This window comes from Chroicocephalus ridibundus, chromosome 1 (assembly GCF_963924245.1).
Source record: "Chroicocephalus ridibundus chromosome 1, bChrRid1.1, whole genome shotgun sequence".
In the NCBI taxonomy this organism is placed as follows: Eukaryota; Metazoa; Chordata; class Aves; order Charadriiformes; family Laridae; genus Chroicocephalus; species Chroicocephalus ridibundus.
In genome coordinates this window covers 86,822,194-86,841,360 of record NC_086284.1, presented here as the reverse complement: position 1 = coordinate 86,841,360, position 19,167 = coordinate 86,822,194, and the positions used below count along the sequence as shown (strand labels likewise).

Sequence of the window (19,167 nt, the reverse complement as noted above, 5' to 3'; positions counted from 1 at the left end):
GATGTCACTTCTATCTTGAAGAAGGGCGAGGGGGAGGAGCCAGGGAACTGCAGGCAGTCAGCCTCACCTCCATCCCTGGGAAGGTGATGGAGCAACTAATCCTGGAAACCACGCACACGAATGACAAGAATACCACGAGGAGTAGTCACAGCATGGCTTCACCAAGGGGAGGTCACGGTTGTCCAACTTGATAAACTTCTACAGTAAAATGACTGGCCCAGTAGCTGAAAGTAGAGCAGTGGATATGGTCTACTTGGATTTAAGGAAGGCTTTTGACATTGTCTCTCATAAGATCCTCACAAGCTGCTGATATGCAGGCTGGATGAGCAGTGAGGTGGATTGGAAACTGGAAAAACGGCCAGGCCCAGAGGGTGGTGATCAGCAGCACGAAGTCTAGATGAAGGCCAGTAACCAGCAGAGTACCCCAGGGGTCAGTACTAGGTCCGATTCTGTTTAACATCTTCATTAATGATTTGGATTATGGGGCAGAGTGTACCTTGAGCAAACTTGCAGATGACATCAGACAAGCAGGAGCAGTTCATACACCAGAGGGTCGTGATGCCATCCAGAGGGATGTCCACAGGCAGGAGAAATGGGCCAACAGGAACCTCGAAGTTCAACAAGAACTGCAAAGTCCTGCACCTGGGGAAGAACAACCCCAGGCACCAGTACATGCTGGGGGCCACCTAGTTTGAAAGCAGCTTGGCAGAAAAGGACCTGAGGACTTCTGGTGATTACTAAGTTGAATGTGAACCCGCAATGTGCCCTTGCTGCAAAGCTGGCTAATGGTACCCCGGGCTTCATTGGGAAAGTACTGCTAGCAGGCCGAGGAAGATGATCCCTCTTCTCAGCACTGCTGAGGTCCTGATGCGCTGGGTCCAGCACAGCAGAGACATGAACATACTACAGAGAGTCCAGCAAAGGGCCATGAAGGTGACAGAGAGACAGGAGCACCTCTTCTATGGGGAAACGCTGAAGGAGCTGGGACTGTTCAGTCTGGACAAGAGAAAGCTCAGGGGCAAATCTCATCAATGCATACAAATACCTGAAGGGAGGGTGCAGAGAGGACTGAGCCAGGCTCTTTCCAAAGGTGCCCAGCAGCAGAACCAGAGGCAGTGGGAATAAACTGAAACACAGGAGGTTCCCGCTGAACATCAGGAAAGTTTTTTACTGTGACAGTAACTGAGCACTGGCACAGGTTGCCCAGGGAGATTGTGGAGACTCCCTTCTTGGAGATATTCAAAAGCCATCAGGATACAGTCCTGGGCTCTAGGGGGCCCTGCTTGAATATGGGGGTTGGACAAGATGACCTCTGGAAGTCCCTTACAATCTCAACCATCCTGTGATTCTGTGAAAATGAGATGTAAATGATGCACAGAGAAATCAACTCAGCCTTGCCTTCCAGAACAAGCATGGCATTGAAATCAATTGCATCCACGTTTTTAATAATCACAGAATGAAAGATAAAGAACTTGGAAAAAAAACCTACTTATTTTTTTGAAAGCGTCTGACCTTCAGTCAATCCCCAAGGTCAAGTTTTTGTTCCGATGTTAAAAGTTTGCGTTGCCTTACTAAAACAGTCAGGTACAAACTTTTAAAAAGTATTATTGTAAAGGCCTAAATTTTCAGACATAAAAGACATAAATCAAAGCATTCAAAGTCCATCAGTTATTACTATACGTTGCTGTGCAATATAGAAAGTTACTTCTTCACTGTTTCTAGGATTTAGCAACTCAAACATGATGCTTACAGAACAATTTAGACATACACTTTGTGCTATAACACTTTAAAGAAATTAGATAACAATATTAATCTAGTATTGAAAGGACACTGCCAACTTGAAAATACGTATGAGGCACGTGTCATCAGCTATTACTGCAAAAAACACACAAGGACATCATAACTATATGAGTCACAAAGAGGAAACGTCTTCAACTAACTAAAGCAATTTATTTTGTTGATCTACAGTATAACTAGGCAGAAAAATTTTTTGAAATACATATGTCTGAAAAAAATTGCTAGATGGATTTGTAGTAGATAAAATTTAAAGCAATTTGAAATTCTATCAAAACTAACAGTTAGATTTCAGTATGATGGCTATCTTTTAAAAAAAAAAATTAGATATCCTAGACAAAAGAATCTATAAACCTTCCCAAAATTTAGAAATATCTCAAGGAAGCACTAAAAGACCTTAAATCAGCGTGGACAATAAAGGCATTATTAAAAGGCTTCACACAGCCCTGTGGCAGATTTACTGGGAGGAAGGGATAACAGTGGGGTGAAGGAGATGAGGCTAGCAGGCAGCAAAAGAGACTATAGCTTCTCATTAGCACTACTTGCTACAGCATACATTCCCAGACTAATGGCAAGAATGTTAGTCACACAGTCTTAGTCAATTTTCTTCCACAGCATCGCTGGATATATGCTCAAGGCAACTTACGAGACATTAATACCTGTCTACAAACCACTCACAAATTATCCTCCCTTAAGCCTGGCCTGAATGTCTTTCACTCTATAGAATACTGTGATTCCAGAGTCACATAAGTGCTCACCTGAATAAATACGGGATGCTTTTAATTTTCAGCGCACTGATTTTCAATCTTGACAGCTACTGCTTCAGAAGTCAAAAGCAAAGAACTCGCCAAAACAACACTACCAGGATTTTGGCACACTTTTGGCAAGTCTCATATACTTTCAAAAGCTGTGTGTGTATCACAGTCAGATCTTTCCCATTACTGTGAAGCCCCTCCCAATAAATGACTAGACTTTAAATTTTGTATTAAAGCTTAATATTTGAAAAGTATTCTTGCCAGCTATGGTGTGAAAAGTTCAGAGAATATGAAAAGGAACGTTATTTTTGCATCAAAAATATTGAAGTGAGCAACCAACAAATGAACAACCAGAAAGGATGAAGTCATAGGTTATCAAATATAGAATATAAATCTTCTGAAATTTAACTAAAATTGTTTAAATGCCATTTCAGAGATAACGAAAAGAAATACCTGGCAATAACTGAGGACCTCCATAAGAGTTTTCTGCTGATCTCCAGTGTAGGAAGCTTCAGATACAATACTCCCCTTTTTCATTAAAACAATCAAAAAATAAATAAATAATTAAAAAAAATATATATACACAGACTTAGGATAACGCATTAAGCCAATAAACCCCAACTTCAAACCTCACATGTTATTTTATTCTACCCCAAAACATGCATCCTTTTCAAAGTCAGGATGCTTTCAAAGTCAAAGCAGCTTTTCAAAGTCAGTCAAACATAAGAACATGAACTTACACATTCATAGTCTGGTTCATACTCATAAATGACACCATCACTATCTTCATATTCTCCTTCCCTGGTTCTCATCTGGGAAATAACAAAGAACTTTTAATGCTTGTTTGATTAGTGAAAGAATTCAAAATATAAACCGCAGAGAGAACCCACTAGAAATGCAACTTGGACACTTTCAGCTGTGGTTATATTCCCTCCACAAAGGGTCCAAGAAAGTGAGACTTAACACAGCCATCTCATTTATGTGCCTGTGGTTATATGAACGCTCACCTCACTTTCGTTTTAAGACTCTCTTATTCTGGTTTAACGTAAACCTTTTGCGAAATTATATAATAATATGTATTTTTATGTGGTTATTCTAAGGCCAGAACTTTCTCATCTAACTATATATATACTCTATAGCCAGGCTTATGTAATTATGAGACTCCATGTAGATTTTTTACACTAATTTAAATACATCAATTTGAAAAAAATGTGTATTTATTTCAATGGGTATAACTCTGCACACAGAAGCTGTAAAAATATCTAAAAGATATAATTTACTTATTGCTTGAAAAGTGCTTTTAGACAGCAATCAACAGTGCCACCACCCGGACAATTATGATATTTTTCTTTTACTGGATGGGAGTAGTTTCTGTCCACCATACATCACGGATTTAATAAGCCTGTTGTTGTTTTGTGTGAGGTTTTTTATTTGTGGTTGATTTTTTTTTATTTTAATTAAGTCATCTTTAATCACGTCTTGTTTTAAAAAGGGTGGTTTGTTTTACAACTGGCAGAATTCAAGACAGTGGAACTGCTTTTATAGCATTAAAGACACCCCGACTGCTGGAATTTAATTAAATATGGTGATGTGAACTAAGCTTCAGACTGCCTCAAGTTAAAAATATATGTAGTCTGTCTTTGGACAGAATTGTCATGGAGGCAAATCCTTATTCAGCATTAAGTTTCAACTCTTATTATCCTAAATTGCACAAAGAGATTTTTTACTGAAGAAATAAGAGCATCTACATGGGAAATTAGTATGTTACTCTCTGCTGCACATTAGCTGTTGTCATACACACGTACAGTATCCAGCAGAACAAGGTTTTACTCTTGCTAGAAGCTTCCATGCACTGCACGGATATCCTACCCACACTTCTTCACTGGCACATCATCAAATGAGCATACAAAAGTGAAGGAAAAATGACATTCCCAATAACATTGAAATTGGCCTCAAAACAAAGGGCTACTGTTTGGCAAAACATACCACATTCTGTCCCACTAGAGTAGGGGCAAGACGTTTTCTTTTATTATGTGAAAATGCAAAATCCATTTTTTCAGGGCTGTGAGCATTTCCTCTCTGCATACTTGCAGAATGGCTCACTTGTGATGCCACTTGTTCAGCTAGCACTGATAAGCCGTCACTTCCTGGAAAAGTGGAGAGAAAGCAAAGCATATCAGCAGGTTTCCCACTGCATTAAACATTTCACTACAAAAAACATTCAGTCACCCATTTATTTTTATTTTTTTTTTTTTACTTTCAAACTGCTTGGTTATTTGCAATTTGTTTACTAGCACATTATTAAACACTTACTAATCCAATTTATTTAGATCTGAAGTTATAAACTCAACTTAATATTCTTTCTTCCAAACTATCTCCAGCCTCCATTTCATTTGCCTTGTTTTTTGCTGTTGATATCTGTTCTCATTTTCATGTCCAAGTGTACAAAGTCACAGAATTCAAAACCCCAACAAAACCAGTTAACTGAAATTCAGGCAACACATGCACAATATAAGACACAGTACCCATTTGTTTAGTCCTCAGCTGTCCCTTCCCTACACTTACAGGGTCCCCTCCATTTTTGTCACTGAAGCACTGTGCAACAGAAAAGATCCGCTCTAGGTATCTCATCTGTTGAGACAGTGTAGGTCAGGGGCTACCAAACATAAACGATCCACAAGTGGTACACAAAATGCCTCCACCTCTTGATGTATGGGCCTGGCACACAGTTAAAAAGCCATTACCATTCATTTGAGGCCCACATAATTACCTTTTGAAGAATATAAAAGAATTTTCACAGTTAAAAGACAAGGCATATCTCAGCTGCCTAATCTGCTTGTCCATCATTTACAGGTTTCTACCTCAAACTTTCAGGAAAAGGCTACAGTACCTCTTTTAAAAAGAAATAAAAACACCATTAAGAGGGGAAGGAAAAACAAACAAACAAAAAAACCAAACCACCTATTTCCCTTTGAGTTCTATATATTTTAGCTACAGATGGGCTGCGCACTATATAGATAACAAGATATAGATAAGAGAAGATATTAAAAGACAAGTAAAGCTCAAGCAGCTAAAAAAGACCTTGGAAGGTTTCTCAGAAATAAGGAGAAAAACCTTGCTGGCATAAAAAGGCAACACTAAGTCTCTATCATACTATCTGCTGTGAAGGTGCTTTTTGGAGCTTAGGCCAAGCTGAAAAGGTACGGCGGGGAAGTTTTGTGGATACCTTCAGTAGCTTCCTCCCAGGTAAAAGGGGCTGCATGAGAAAAGTTACAAGGGTACTACTTAATACTTTTGCAAAATAATGGAACTGATTTCATGGCCCAACTGGAAAGTAGAACTAGTATCTCAGAAATTAAGGAAGAGAAAACTAATCCAATGGGACAGTGACATGCTAAGAGAAATACTGAAAAGCAAAGACAATCGCTTTTCTTTTAAGTGCTAGAAGAGGAAGGGCAAGGGGCAGACAGAAAAGTAGTAATATATTCAGTATCATAAGCTAGAAAAAAAGTTTTCTTTGCATCGAGAGCCCAGACAAATGTTGCAGCAGAGCTGACAGATGCCACCTAGGCAAGATCCGTGGTAATTTAGATTAGTGTAGTTAACATAATTTTGAAATCGCAATCAATAACTGAGTAACAAAAATACATATGCAATTACTTAATATTTGTTCTCTTCAGTGAAGATTAAAACCTACCTACCCTCCCACCCAGCTCCAGAGTTTGCTGCCTTACCCAGACCATGTCATCCCTTTGACCCCGCCACAGCTGGTCTGTGTGGCTAACATTCATCTCCTAGCACTAAGCACCCCCAGAACTGAGAGCCTGGGAGATGGCAGCAACTCTGTGGGTCCAATGCCAATACAGGCAAGAGGATATGTTGAAAGCAGAAGGGGTGCTGGGCAGCAGGACTAACACACTGGCACAATGTAGTCCCTCAAACTTCAGACACTTTCTGCAGGAAAACCAGAATGGCACTTCACCTGGAGAAACATTAGGTCCCTGGTTTAATTACATTTTAAACATATTATGCTTATGTTAAACTAAGCAACTTTTTTTTAGGTTTAGGCACAAGTACAATGACCTGAAAAAAAAAAAAAAAAGTGACAGCAAAAGTGGTACTGAGTTTGTGGGCATAAATGTATAAGCAAAAAGCATAACAGAAGTGTTCTGCAGCAGGCTGGGAGAAATAAAGATCTAGATCTGTATCTTAATGATGTTGAGCTTGCTCTGCCAGCTAAGTATCCGTAGGCAAGAAGATATGAGACGAAAGTAAAAGAAACTAGTTTGGACAGATTTGAAGAAGAATCAGATTTGAAGAAAAGGCACTGCCCTGCAAGTTACTAGCCTAAGATGGTGGTTGAATAAAAACAACCAGAGAGAATCTCAGTTCAAAGAGTTAAGTTCAACAGTTATATTCAAGATAAACTTCAGTCACGTTTTGGTCATACATCTCGGTATATTTAACTTTAACTAGACAATACCTAATGCTAACAATCTACAAAAGAAGCTGTAAGCCCAAAGATGGCAAAGCCATCTTTTACCTTTTAAAACACAATCACACCCACTCATCCTGATTCTTGTGTTGATAATGAAATGATTACTTATGTCCTGAAACCAAGGCCAGCAACTGTCTATGACAGTTTCTTGGGTAGGAATTTATTTATTTATTTATTTTAAAACAGAGAAAATCCAAAGTAAACCATACAAACTGTTCTCCTTTCCCAAATATGTTTTTAGATATAAATGTACAAAAAATTACAGTTTAATCTACTGTCAAGAAGTAGACCAAAAATATTAAAGGTTCTCGGAAGCACCTAACAACACTAGGAAACAGAAATGTAACTTGACTCTGATGAAGAGAAATACAGATGAGATTCTCTATGAAGTCAACTGGATGAATAAAAAAACCTAATACGTGCCATCACTTAGTTACAATCATTTTCCTTAATAACTTGGTAACACTGTTACTGGTCTTACTAAATGCTCGAACAGCTATGATTAATTTTTGCCTGGGCCAGTGGAGAACTGGGTAAGATTTCTGAGAGACTTTGATCTTGCACCTTAAAATAAATACAATGAATTAAAGACAATCACCAAAGGCTACTTACAGCTAATAATTTATCACCTTAAACAACCATCTTACCGTCATTGCACATAAGTATCCCCAGTGCTCCACTAAATTACACTAGACAGTTTATCTAAAAACCTCATTTTTTAGGTTAGGTTCTTCCATTACATTTATTTGCCAAATCACTTGCTAATTCATTCCTAGGTGTACTTACTTCATAAAAAGTAAGTTAAAAACTGTCTTTTTAAAACATAATATTTCAGCAGGTTCACAATAAAAACCTCTGAAGTAATAACTAAAAAGTTCCTTCTTTTTAAATGCATTGCCAAGCAATTTCCATAAAGTAGCTTTGTAATAAAATATGTTTTAAAGATATGGGTAATACAGAAAGCATTCAAGACAGAAGCACTGAACATGGAGCATTAAAGCTATCTACTACCTATTAGATCACAATAAAAATGAAAAGTAATTACCATAGGCAAGTTGAGCCACATGGTGAACACTGTTTACTTCAGAGTTTTGTCCCATTGACATGCAGCTTTGTGTGGACAGTCCATTTTCTCCATGGTCAATCATCACTGCTTCATCATCATCCTCAACACTCACAGATACATAATCTGTTCGCATATGCGGAAAGAGAAACAGGTAAGACTAGACACCACTCTGCGTATCAGATGACAACTGTAGTGCTTGTATCACGTCTAGCATTATTTGAATTGTACCATGGGCTAATTTAAAACCAGTTTCACCTTAGCAGCTAAATGCAAAGTCACTTTTTAACACAGACGCTGAGGTTTTAACCTGCACTAGAAGGGCAGTGGCTTACTATTTCTTAGTTGGTGGTATTCGTGAAACTATTCAGTACCCAACTCTTCCTACAGTGTCCAGCTTCAACAGAAAGTTATAAGCCCTTCTCTATACAAGCACTTCTGAGAACTCTACTATTTACATTCAAGCATATGACAAGACATATTAATTTTGTTTTGAAATTTTACTTTCATAAATAAGAAATGCTTACTACACTTGAAACAAATCAGCCTACAAAACCTAACTGCATATTTGGTATGCAGATCAAACGAAGCATCGACTCCCAATGAGATGCTGTGCAGAAACACCGAACGGCAAATCTCCAGTACCGAATTTTTTCCAATTAAACATACTACAGCACGAAAAAGAATGTCCTGGTTTTAGAATAAATGTATTATAGCTACATCTGGTAGTTTTGGGAGGGTAGGGTAGGGAGTGGAATTTATTTTTGATGAAACAAATTAACGGCAAGAATCATACCATGAACCACCAAGTTAGGAAATAAAACTTAAATTCAGCCAGCACGCATGTGTAATGACACACTAATGATATGAACACATGCCACATTTTCCACAGTATCTCTACCCTGTTTGGTGCACCGGATGGACTGAGCTCCAGGAATGAATCAGGGCTGTATGAGTGTAACAGTGGTCTAGTTCTTTACTCTCATACAAACAATTCACTCCAAATCCTGCTCTCTTCCCTCTGTTCCAATTTCTTAAGAGACCAAAAGGTGGGAAAGAAACTGAATTCCACAGGTCATAAAGTTTTCCCTCTGGCCAGTACTCCCATTCTAATCCCTCCCAGAAGAAACAATACAGCAGGGTTTGGATTTGGCTGTCATCAGATTAGGAAAGACTTCATGAAATTGAGGGTCTCTTCAGAAACACCCATCAACTGTCATGCAATTGATAGCTATGTTTATAGTAGCGAATGAAGCCAACAAGCTAGTTGGGGCATAGCTGCCCTGCAAAAAGGAGTTTAGCCAAGCAGACATTACCCCAGATATGCCACTTAGGCTCAATGTATGAGAACAGTTCTTGGCCACTTTTAATTAGCTGTATGCAAGCAAACAACAGGACTACTCATGAACTTAATTTAGGCACAGCTTTTAGCAAAACGCTTCAGTGATGTTCACTGACTGAAGTTCATTGCAGGCTAACACGAGTTATTTGCATGCATTGAATTATTTAATGGCCTCACAGGTCCGAATTTTTTTGTTGACAATCATTTACTATTCTACCTACTTTGGGAGAGTTAACTGAGAGTCAGAAAAAGCACATGCAGAAGAAGCAGGTGGGAACAGAATCCTCTCTGCCAATTTCCCCAACCAGCATGCCAGGTTACTGTATGGCCTGACAAGTGCCCTACTTACAGCTGGGTCTCTGCTGCCCTGCAGTCATCTTTCTACCACTAACTAGAGGAAGTGACACAAGTTGTATGCTACCTGTGCAACCCTACAACGCACTGCATTTACTTGTATATTCATAATCTCTGCCACAAATCTCATGCCTCACTGGCCCACAGGAAATAAGGCAGGCAAACAAAGTCTACCTGACCAGCAACTGTATTGCTCAAATCTACAGCAGACAGAGCAATGGGTATAGAAGAGGATAAATTCTGTGGAACCAGCACGTAGCAAAGACAACAGCTCCATTTGGGCTAGAGGAAGGCCAGCATGATTAGAAGTCAGGAAAGTTTCTACAACCAGTTGATACTGAAAGCAAAGTTCAGTCTCCCATACGCTGCACCACCCTCCCCTAAATAAGACTCAAAAATGAGAATTTCAAGAGCGCAGTGGAGTCTGGGCAGAAAGTGTTTCCAAAGTCTGGAGCTACAGCAACTCACAGCTGGAGGATAAACATATACCAAAGAGGAAAATACAGAAAGGGAAAACACCTCCCTTCCAAAAAAACATCTAATTAATTACAACACATTTCTTCAATGATGTAGAAGCAATGCAGCAACAATCACTAGTCTCTCAAAACATTTAACCTCTAAGATGGTGGTCAGGATCCTCCTCATCCCCAGGGCTTTTAACTTCCATCACCCATTGCTGAACATGGGTGTTCTCATATGGGAAAAAGAAATTATTCCCTCTTCAGAATAGCACTCTTAAATGGAGAATCAAGAAACTTTGAGATTAGAGAACACAACCTATTTCCATGGAGGTTTATCAAGATGACTGGTCACTGCGACAATAAGGAAAGCTGCTCCAAGAAGTGTAGATCCACCTGCTTTATACCAAGCACTTCTCCTAATGTATTCTAGTTGCCTTGCCTCTTAAGTTAGTGGACAAATTTAAATGTCTTTGCTGTAGATTGATTACATTCATCACCAAGAGAATGTCTGTTCTCAAAAACATTTTGTTTACAAGATTTGTCAACAAATATTAGCTAGTTTAAAAAGAATGGGGGTGGAGAAGCAGTTCTCATTTTGTAGTCCTATACTTGTCTTATTCAGGCAAGGGAAAACAACATCACTACTGTAGCAATTCTTACGTGTAAGGACAACTTCATTCATTCAATTACAATCTTCACACCTTCAAAAACTTGTGACAAAAGAATTCCAGCTACTTACTCATAATCTTAAAAAAATTGGAACTTATTCCTGTAAGCAATTCTAAATAATTCTGATGCTTCTTAAAAGTGCTAGCAATATGGAGTAATACCATACATGGACCAAACAATATGAAATACATATCTGTCTCTCTCAAGTAGAAACCACAAACTGCCAGATTCTGCGATTAATTTTGTGTTCATGAAAAAAAATAAATAAAAATTAAGTCATCAAGGTATTTTCACTTGTGACTTGAATGAAGATGCAACTGCATTTCTTGTGCCAAGTTAATAATTTCATTGCATTAATTAACTCCACTGACACAAAATATCATGACATAGATATTTAGACACTTCCAGTAAGTCTTGAAAAGAAATTTTAAAAGTGTAATTAAGAAGATATTTTAGGTTTATATATTTCAAATAAGGCTTTCACTGTGAAGTGAATTACACATTACAGTAAGACTTACTAAATAAGCTGGTTTATCCAATCATTGGAACAAGTTATCAGTTTAAGAGAACTCTGAACTTCTGTTTGAAAACTGAAGTGACAATCATCTAAAGTTAGAAAACATCACCAAACTAATTTCCTTCTCAGACTCAGTGCATGCTCTGGGTTATTTGGTATAGACTATGGCTCATTATTTTCAGTTAGGCAGTAGCATATGCTATAATATAAGGTAGAGGTTCATAAAAGTTGCATTGTACAGAAAGACAGTTGTAGACAGAGCAGTGCTGTGAAATGACCAAATAAGAAAGCCACGACTGGAGGTGCTCTTTTTAATTTAAAAGCTACTTATGTTCACTGTTTAGAATTCTTTCACCAGGAGCTCTTCTTTGCCTCTGCACAAAATCACCAGGTAGCAGGTATTTGTAGTAAGTTAAAGGCACTTAAACTTGAGACCAGTTTTCATAATGATTTACATGCAAAAATGCCCAACTGTGTGTCTAACCCTGCATCAGAAGTTACATTACTATATTAAGTTACAGCTTCTTACGCAGCAAAGTAAAACCAAGCATCATAAGGAATTTATTTCCAATAACCAATAGAGAAATATATTTAAAAGTCAATATGACTTGAAAATTTGCACTCTTCTTTGGAAACTCTGTCATTTGATCAGCATAGTCCAGCAACGAAATGATTGCTAATCTTTTTAGTACTGCTCAGTCACCTATCCCCAGATACTATAGTAGTACAGGCTTTGGTGAAAAGAGAAGAAAGAGAAGAAAAATGTGAAACAGAAGAATGAAAGACAATTGGACCAAACTGCAACATAGAAAACCTGATGGGGGGAGGGGGAAGACACCACCAAAATAATTTAGAGAGGGAAAGATGTTGATATTAAACATCAAGAAATACTAAAAACAAGCAAACAAACAAACAAACAAAACCCCACAACACAAAAACAAAAACCCAAAACCAAACACAAACTCTTTCAAAGCCAGAGTTAAAAAGAAAAAAAAACATAAAAGCCCAAAAAATTCTGTAGCAAAGAGTTACATACCACGTAGCAAATCAAGCAAAGCAACCCTACCCAAACAAATAAAGGATATATCAAGGAACTTACCTGGGTTTAAACTAAGTCACAAAAGCAGAGCCAGCTAGCGCTACCTTGGACCACAACTAGATCCTGCTCTTTTTGCGGCCTGACACTTATGCCAAGACGCACAGTGTCATGATGCCTTTCAGGGGTAGTATTATCCCATTCCAGCATCAAGTAATCATTTGCATATTAACGCAATCCCATTGCAGACATAACAGAGTTTTAAGCACGTTTCTGCATACTATGATAATCAAAGCTACGAGCACAGAAATATAACCAGATCTGATGCATCAGCTGAAGTCCGAAGACAAGCTGACACACAACTTTTCCTAAGTATTTTACTAATTAAATACACCACATAAGCCAGTGGGATAAGGAAGGACTCGTACCGAGTCAGACATTACCTGATGAATGCTCTCGCTTATTGAGGAAACAGAAATGTAGGTAACCACAAGGTATGGAATAATAAAGGGGAGGCAGATGAGGGAGCTGAAAGCACCAAGTAAATCCTATCCCAGGCTCTACTACAGAGTTCCTGGGGGCTGCTAGCAAAATCACTAAAACTAAACCAAACTTTTCACAGAAATCCAGTGTTTTTTCTTCATTTTCTAGCTCAGTTAAGACACATCTCTGTATTTCTGCAGACATGATCTCGATACTCCCAGATGGAACAGACAGCCATGGAAGCTCTGTATAAGACAGACAAACTAGATCTTAGAAAGATGCTTAAATGCTGCACACAGAAAAACTGGGTACCATCCACCTCAAGTTGCATCCTTGAAGGTAGCATACTTCTGATAATTTGGCCTTAATCTAGATAGGTTGTCAAAGATTAGAGACACCAACATACTCCACCAAAGATAAAATGCTTATCAACAGTCTCTGAACATCGAAACAATAGTTAATTTAGCATGATGTAGTCAGAATTTGCATGACTGGAATTTGCAACAGATTAAGACAATGGGATCATATACTGAGCACATACAAACCAATTACTATGGTAAGAAGCAGAATAATGAAACAAGATTTCCCGTGGCTTTAGGTCTCATATTTGGATTACTGAGATGCTAATAAGATCAAAACTCAAGGTAAAACAAGTCTCACAAACAGACCTCTGATGTTTAAGAAGATCTGAGCTCATACTGCACCTTGTGATGGATGAATATTAATAATGGCACCTTTTTTCTATTGCCAAGGAATTTCGAACAGTCTTAATATTTGTTAAGATTACCATGTTACAGACAAAGCCAGTCAGGAGATCAAAAAATTGAGGACAAAAGAGAATGAACGGACACCCAATGTATCACCCTGTACGTTTGCTTTATTACGAGTAAGTCAGGATTGCAATACTCCCAACCTTCCTACGTCTCAATCCTACCCCTTTACTTCATGCTGACACTTGTGTAAATGCACAGTGATCTGGCCAAAGCCCAACCACACCAAAAATAAAATTATCTTTTAGCTGAAAAGCTCCCTGAACCATTAAGTCACATAAGGAAATTGGGCATCTGAGCAAGAGACAACTGGAACTTCTTGAGTGGGTCTGTGAGAGCAGTGACAAGCTAAACGAGCTTAAACTGCTGTGAGACTGTATAAACATTACTCCTTGGAAGGGCAGGGCGAAGTATGTAACTGACAGAAATATACTTCTTTTGACCCTAAGTACATGAAGCCCATATACCTCTTCAGATACAGAGGCTGCACTACGCATTATGTCTTCGAACGCAAAGATCATTAGGTCAGGCATCCCACTTTAGGAGCATTACTCAGCTCTGCTGGTACTCGGTTTTTGTACCTGAGTAACTGCAGCACTCGGGGACCTGCCAGGGCCAGGACACCGCTGTTCCACAGCAAAGTCTCAACGTTTTGCCACTACGCTCACCCGCCATTTGAAGACTAAGGAAAGCGAAACCTTTCCCCGCCGCAACCCATTCGGGCCGCTCGCTGTCACCCTCTGGCCCTACGCCATGAGGTAACCAAGCTGCGGCAGGGCCACGCTACTTCTTCCGAGCGGTAACTTCACCGAGAGAGTCCTGCTGCCGCCTCGCCCGCGGCACACCCCCGCACGGCTGCCCCTCTGCCCTCGCCTCAGCTGCGGTGAAGGCAGGAGCGACGCTGCCGCTCGGGAATACCCATCCCCGGGGAAAACCCCGAGGGCCGCGGACAAGCCGGGAGCCCGCCGGGGGACGCACGCCCGGCTCCGAGAGGAAACGGCAGCCCCTCCTGGCCCCCCGCTCCCGCGCGGACCCTCAGCCCCGCCACCCCCTCCGCGCGCCTCCGAGCCCCCACCGCCACTGACGCGTCAGCGACGGGCAGCAGCAAAAGCCAATGGCAGCGGTTCTCCGCGCCGGAACCGGCGAATAGCGGCGGGCGCGGTGGGCGTGGCTTGGCCGGCTCGGCGGAGAGCGTTGGGGCCGTTGCGAACGATGAGGGAGCGTTCTCCGCGTTCCGCCTCCCCGTCAACCCTCCCTCGGGGGAGCGGCGGCCGGCAGCCTTACCCTCGGCGGACATGGCTTTGCTGGAGCGGCGAAGGAGCGCGCGGCGGCGGGAGGGGATCGGGTGGTCCTTCTCGGGCGGGTAGGGCGGCGGAGCGAGCCGGGGCTCCGGCACAGGCAGGTGTGGCCGGAATGCGGCGTTGGAAACGGAAGCGGCTTCTCCGACGTGAGCAACAAACTGTTTTGAAGCAGTGCGGCTGCGCGCTGGGCACGGCGGCGCGCCTGGCAAACGGGAGCCGGGGGGCGGAGGCGGTGCCGCCCTTTCCCTCAGCCGCCCGCCCGCCCGCGGCCCGGCCCGGCCCGGCCCTCCGCCTCCTCCTGGGCGCCGGAGGTGCGATGCCTGGCGCTGGCTCTCGCCTCCCGGCTTTCTCTGCCTTCGTCTTGGTTCCGTGGTGCTGCAGCATTCCCTGCTAATCGAGGCCTGGCTGGGGGCAGTGGGTTCGGGTTTGTGCAGGCTCCTCTGTCCCCAAGAGGATGGAGGGCCGCTGAGCTGCTCGCCGCGTCTCTGCAGGAGGGCAGAGCTGTGGGTGACTTCGGGTCTGGCCTCTGCATTCCTCAGACTGTAGAGCCTCTTGTGTGGGCCGTGCACAGCCCTAGGTTTCAGCATGCAGTCATGTCTGGTCATCTTACCACACCCATCAGATTCGGTTTGGGATCGTCGCAAACTACTAGTTGGAATGGGAGGAATCCAGTCACAGAGGGGTATTAATGGCTGCAAAAGATCGTCCTCAGAATTTTAACTGTACAAAATCGCGTATCAGGGCTGCAGTTCAGACAGTTACACCACAGGCCTTTGGGAGGGACAAAATGTAGAAATTTCAGTCTCACCTACCTATATTATTTTTTGCTTCTTGCCCTATCCCTACCTCTACCTCTATACAGCAACCCCTTTTTTGTTAATTCAGTATTGGGGATAGGGGGGGTCGTCAAGGCCAGAACACCCTGCCTAGACGTCCCCTCAATGTTCTTACACTCCCCACTGGAGACACAAGGACATCTCCGGGGGGATATGTTTGGGGAGCGATTGGAAGAAGATCCAGGGTGGTGATGGGACCTAATCTGCTCATGGCCTGGGGCAACGAAGTGCCCTACAGCAGACAACCTGCAGGACGGAAGCACAGCTGGGCATCACCATGGAGATACTAAAGCAAGGTAACAGAAGGGCCATCCCTGCAGGTCCAGCTAAGAGCCCTAGCAGGAGGTGAAAGAGATGTCTGGGAAATGCTGTGCAAGGAGGGGGGTGCTCCTCTCTGGTTGTATCTTCAATTGTATAACCTAATAATCACCCACTGAAAACTGGTCTGCACACCCACAAAGCAGCACTGAGAGAATATGGCGGGGGGAGCCCAATTCACACCGTGTCCCAGCTACTCCCAGGCCCATCTCAGGGGCTACTGGCCCATCAGAGTTCCTTCTCCATGTGTCCAGAGGAGCACAGGCGCACAAAAGCAGTCAGGAACCTTAATTAAGAACTAAATTTGAGGAACAACCAACCTGCCCAGGCCCCTCTCAGGGCTGCCCCAGCAGGGCCTCGTGCCCAGCATCCAGGTGTGAAACCCATCAAATGATTTGGCACTAGAGCACCTTTTGGACTGAGAGGGGGTTGTTGCCTAGAGGTATGGGAGATGTTACAGGGGAAGAGCATTTCAGCGTTGCACAGGACTTACTATGGGATGTGAATTGGGGAGGAACAAGTGTAGCGTCAGATTTCTTTTAATCTCTTTTTATCCTGGGATGAGAGCTCTATTCTGTGCATGTGTGTGTGTGGAGGAGTCTGAGTGCAGCACTGGAAGCCAGACCACATGTCAGAGGGCCCATGTGCCCGTGGTGCAGCAACTGGAGTGAATGCAGGTGTGCAAGTGAGTGTGTGAGCACTAGTGAAGGTCAAGCTGGACTGCCCAGCCAGTAGGTGAAGTGGCTTGGCAGCCAGGGGTGTCTCTAAGGGTGAGACCATGGGGCAGTTGGCTACTGGGAACCAGGGGAACCCTGGCCATGTGCCAGAGAGACCGTAGGGTTGGGGGAGGTTCAAGGGGTGAGGGTGAGCATGTGTGTGTCTAAGGGCAGGACCAAAGGGTGGTGGCTACTGGGGGATCAGGATGCCCCGGCCAGCACTGGCTCTGTGAGTGGCTGTGTGTCTCTAAGGATGTGGCCACGGCAGGGATGGCTGTTATGGACCAGGGGAGTCCCAGCCAGCTCTGCATGTTTGGGAGGCAGGGGGCTGAGATGGCCTGTGCCAGAAACTGCAGTGGGGCTGTGGCCTCAGGGACTCATATGTGCCAGCAACTGGGGAGTGAGTGTCTAAGCCTAGCTGCTGGAAGGATCCACATTGGTCATACATGTACGTGCTTATATGTTTTCTCACTGGTGAACCTCCAACCTGCACAGCTGGAGAGGGAAGCAGGATGAGGCTGTTGGTGCTGTCTGTGTTTGTGTGAGGGGCGTGTGTGTTTGTGATCAGTGTGGCTGGTCACATATATATTTACATGTGTGGTGTATATGTGTGCTCTTGTGTGCCTGATGGGAATACACTCTCAGCCTTGCTACTGATTGAACCTGTGGGCATGGAGCTGTGGCGGCCTCACCTCTCTTGGGTGTTGAATCTGGCACAATAGATTTTCCTCCAACATATGTTCTGTTTTTGAAGTTTAAAGCTTGTATCTGAAAGATTCAAGGCAGACAGAACTACTAAAGATTTAAAAGCTGATACCTGTATTGATGAGAAAGGCATAATGGCTACATAGCGTGCAGATAATTGCTTATCTGTCAGAAAGCTTGTGTAAGAATTACACACATATATAAGGATTATTTTTAGTCATAGAGCATTTTGAGAGAACCCGAAGGATTAGTCAATGCTTCCTTTATCACTTTCCAGTCTTTAGCAGGTTTTAAAAGTCTTTTCTCTCTTTGACATAGATAGCGAGGTGGAAGACCTTGGTAGATAGCACGCTGCAAGACCAGTGTCTACAAGCCCCATCTTGAGCTGAATCAGTGCAGTACATCCAATTTCTTGCATAAGTTTCTTCACCAAAATACATCAGAATTTTCTGATGCTTTCCAGTTAAAGTACTGGACTGAAAGATCACCGAGTAAGCTAAGAGTTTCACTTTTCCATAAAGCTCAGGCGATGGGAGAATGCCTGAGTAATAGGGAGCCCAGCCAACAATGCTGTGTTCAAAACCAGCTTTTATCTTCCCTTTATTTTTTTCTGCAGAAACAGAGGAACTTTTTTTTTTGTGAGAGGTCAACATTTTGTATGGATATAATGAAGCAGTCTCTGAAAAGAATGATTTGGGAACAGGTAGATCTTGGGAGGCCACAGAGACTGAATGGGTTACTGAGATACAGACTTGGTGAAGTACCAGAAGCGAGGGACAGAGAATACTGCTGACTGTGGAAAGGAAGCACTCAGGGCAAGGATACAGATATGTTGGGTTTGAAAGGAAACTGGTTGAAAAATTTTGTTCCTTATCTGATTGCCGTAGTCTTATGGGACAATAGTATTTGGAGGAGCTAAGAGAAGATATTGAAGGTAGGCTAAGACAGTCTTTAGGAAGTGAAGCTAAATTAAAAGGAATGATCTGATATACTAGAGGCTGTAACGTCTCTGTTCTGAGCTACAGCATGCTGTTTTAGAAAGTCTTGTCTTGAAGATATAAAGTGGTAGGCATTTCTCTGTATTTCTACAGATATTGTTTCAGTGGCGTACTAATTGTGTAGAAGGCAGGAGCATTTGAAAAGAAAACTGAAGGAAGTGGAGGTAGGCGGGATGTTGTTATAGGGAAAGGAGTCAGCTAATAGTTAATGCATTTGAATGCAGAATAATAGTTTCAGGAGTGGGAAAACCTGATTTACAAAGAATTTATTTTTCTTGGATCAGTTTTGACTGTATATTTCCTGGAATTAATTTGTTGGCCGTCTTTCCTGGTACTTATGGTTATTGGATCAAATAAAATAAAAAAAAAAAGTTTACCTATTTTATCTGTTTCTGTAACGTCTTCATTTCAGGTTTGAAACTTGGCATTTTGTAGTGTTGGGCATTTCAAATGACAAGTGAAGTTGTCAACTAACTCCAGTTACACACTGGTCTTCATAGATCCCAAAACTTGTTTTGGGCATTGAGTTGAGGAAAGTGACAGAAATTGCA

The 19,167-nt window shown here is 42.1% G+C and overlaps 1 protein-coding gene across 2 annotated transcripts in view; it reads right to left on the bottom strand.

Moving 5' to 3' along the window:
• BEND2 (BEN domain containing 2) overlaps window positions 1–18,964 on the bottom strand; it is a 35,603-nt gene extending 16,639 nt beyond the window's left edge. Inside the window, exons 1-5 of one of the 2 annotated variants that reach the window (XM_063342450.1) lie at window positions 15,027–18,964; window positions 8,093–8,236; window positions 4,536–4,696; window positions 3,290–3,361; window positions 3,003–3,077 (exon numbers count right to left, since the gene is read on the bottom strand). In XM_063342450.1, coding sequence (XP_063198520.1) covers window positions 3,003–3,077; window positions 3,290–3,361; window positions 4,536–4,696; window positions 8,093–8,236; window positions 15,027–15,648 — 1,074 coding nt within the window. In that variant the 5' untranslated portion in view covers window positions 15,649–18,964. The remainder of the gene's footprint in view (window positions 1–3,002; window positions 3,078–3,289; window positions 3,362–4,535; window positions 4,697–8,092; window positions 8,237–15,026) is intronic. The other variant, XM_063342459.1, reaches the window with a different exon arrangement.
• Between the last annotated feature and the right edge of the window lie 203 nt (window positions 18,965–19,167).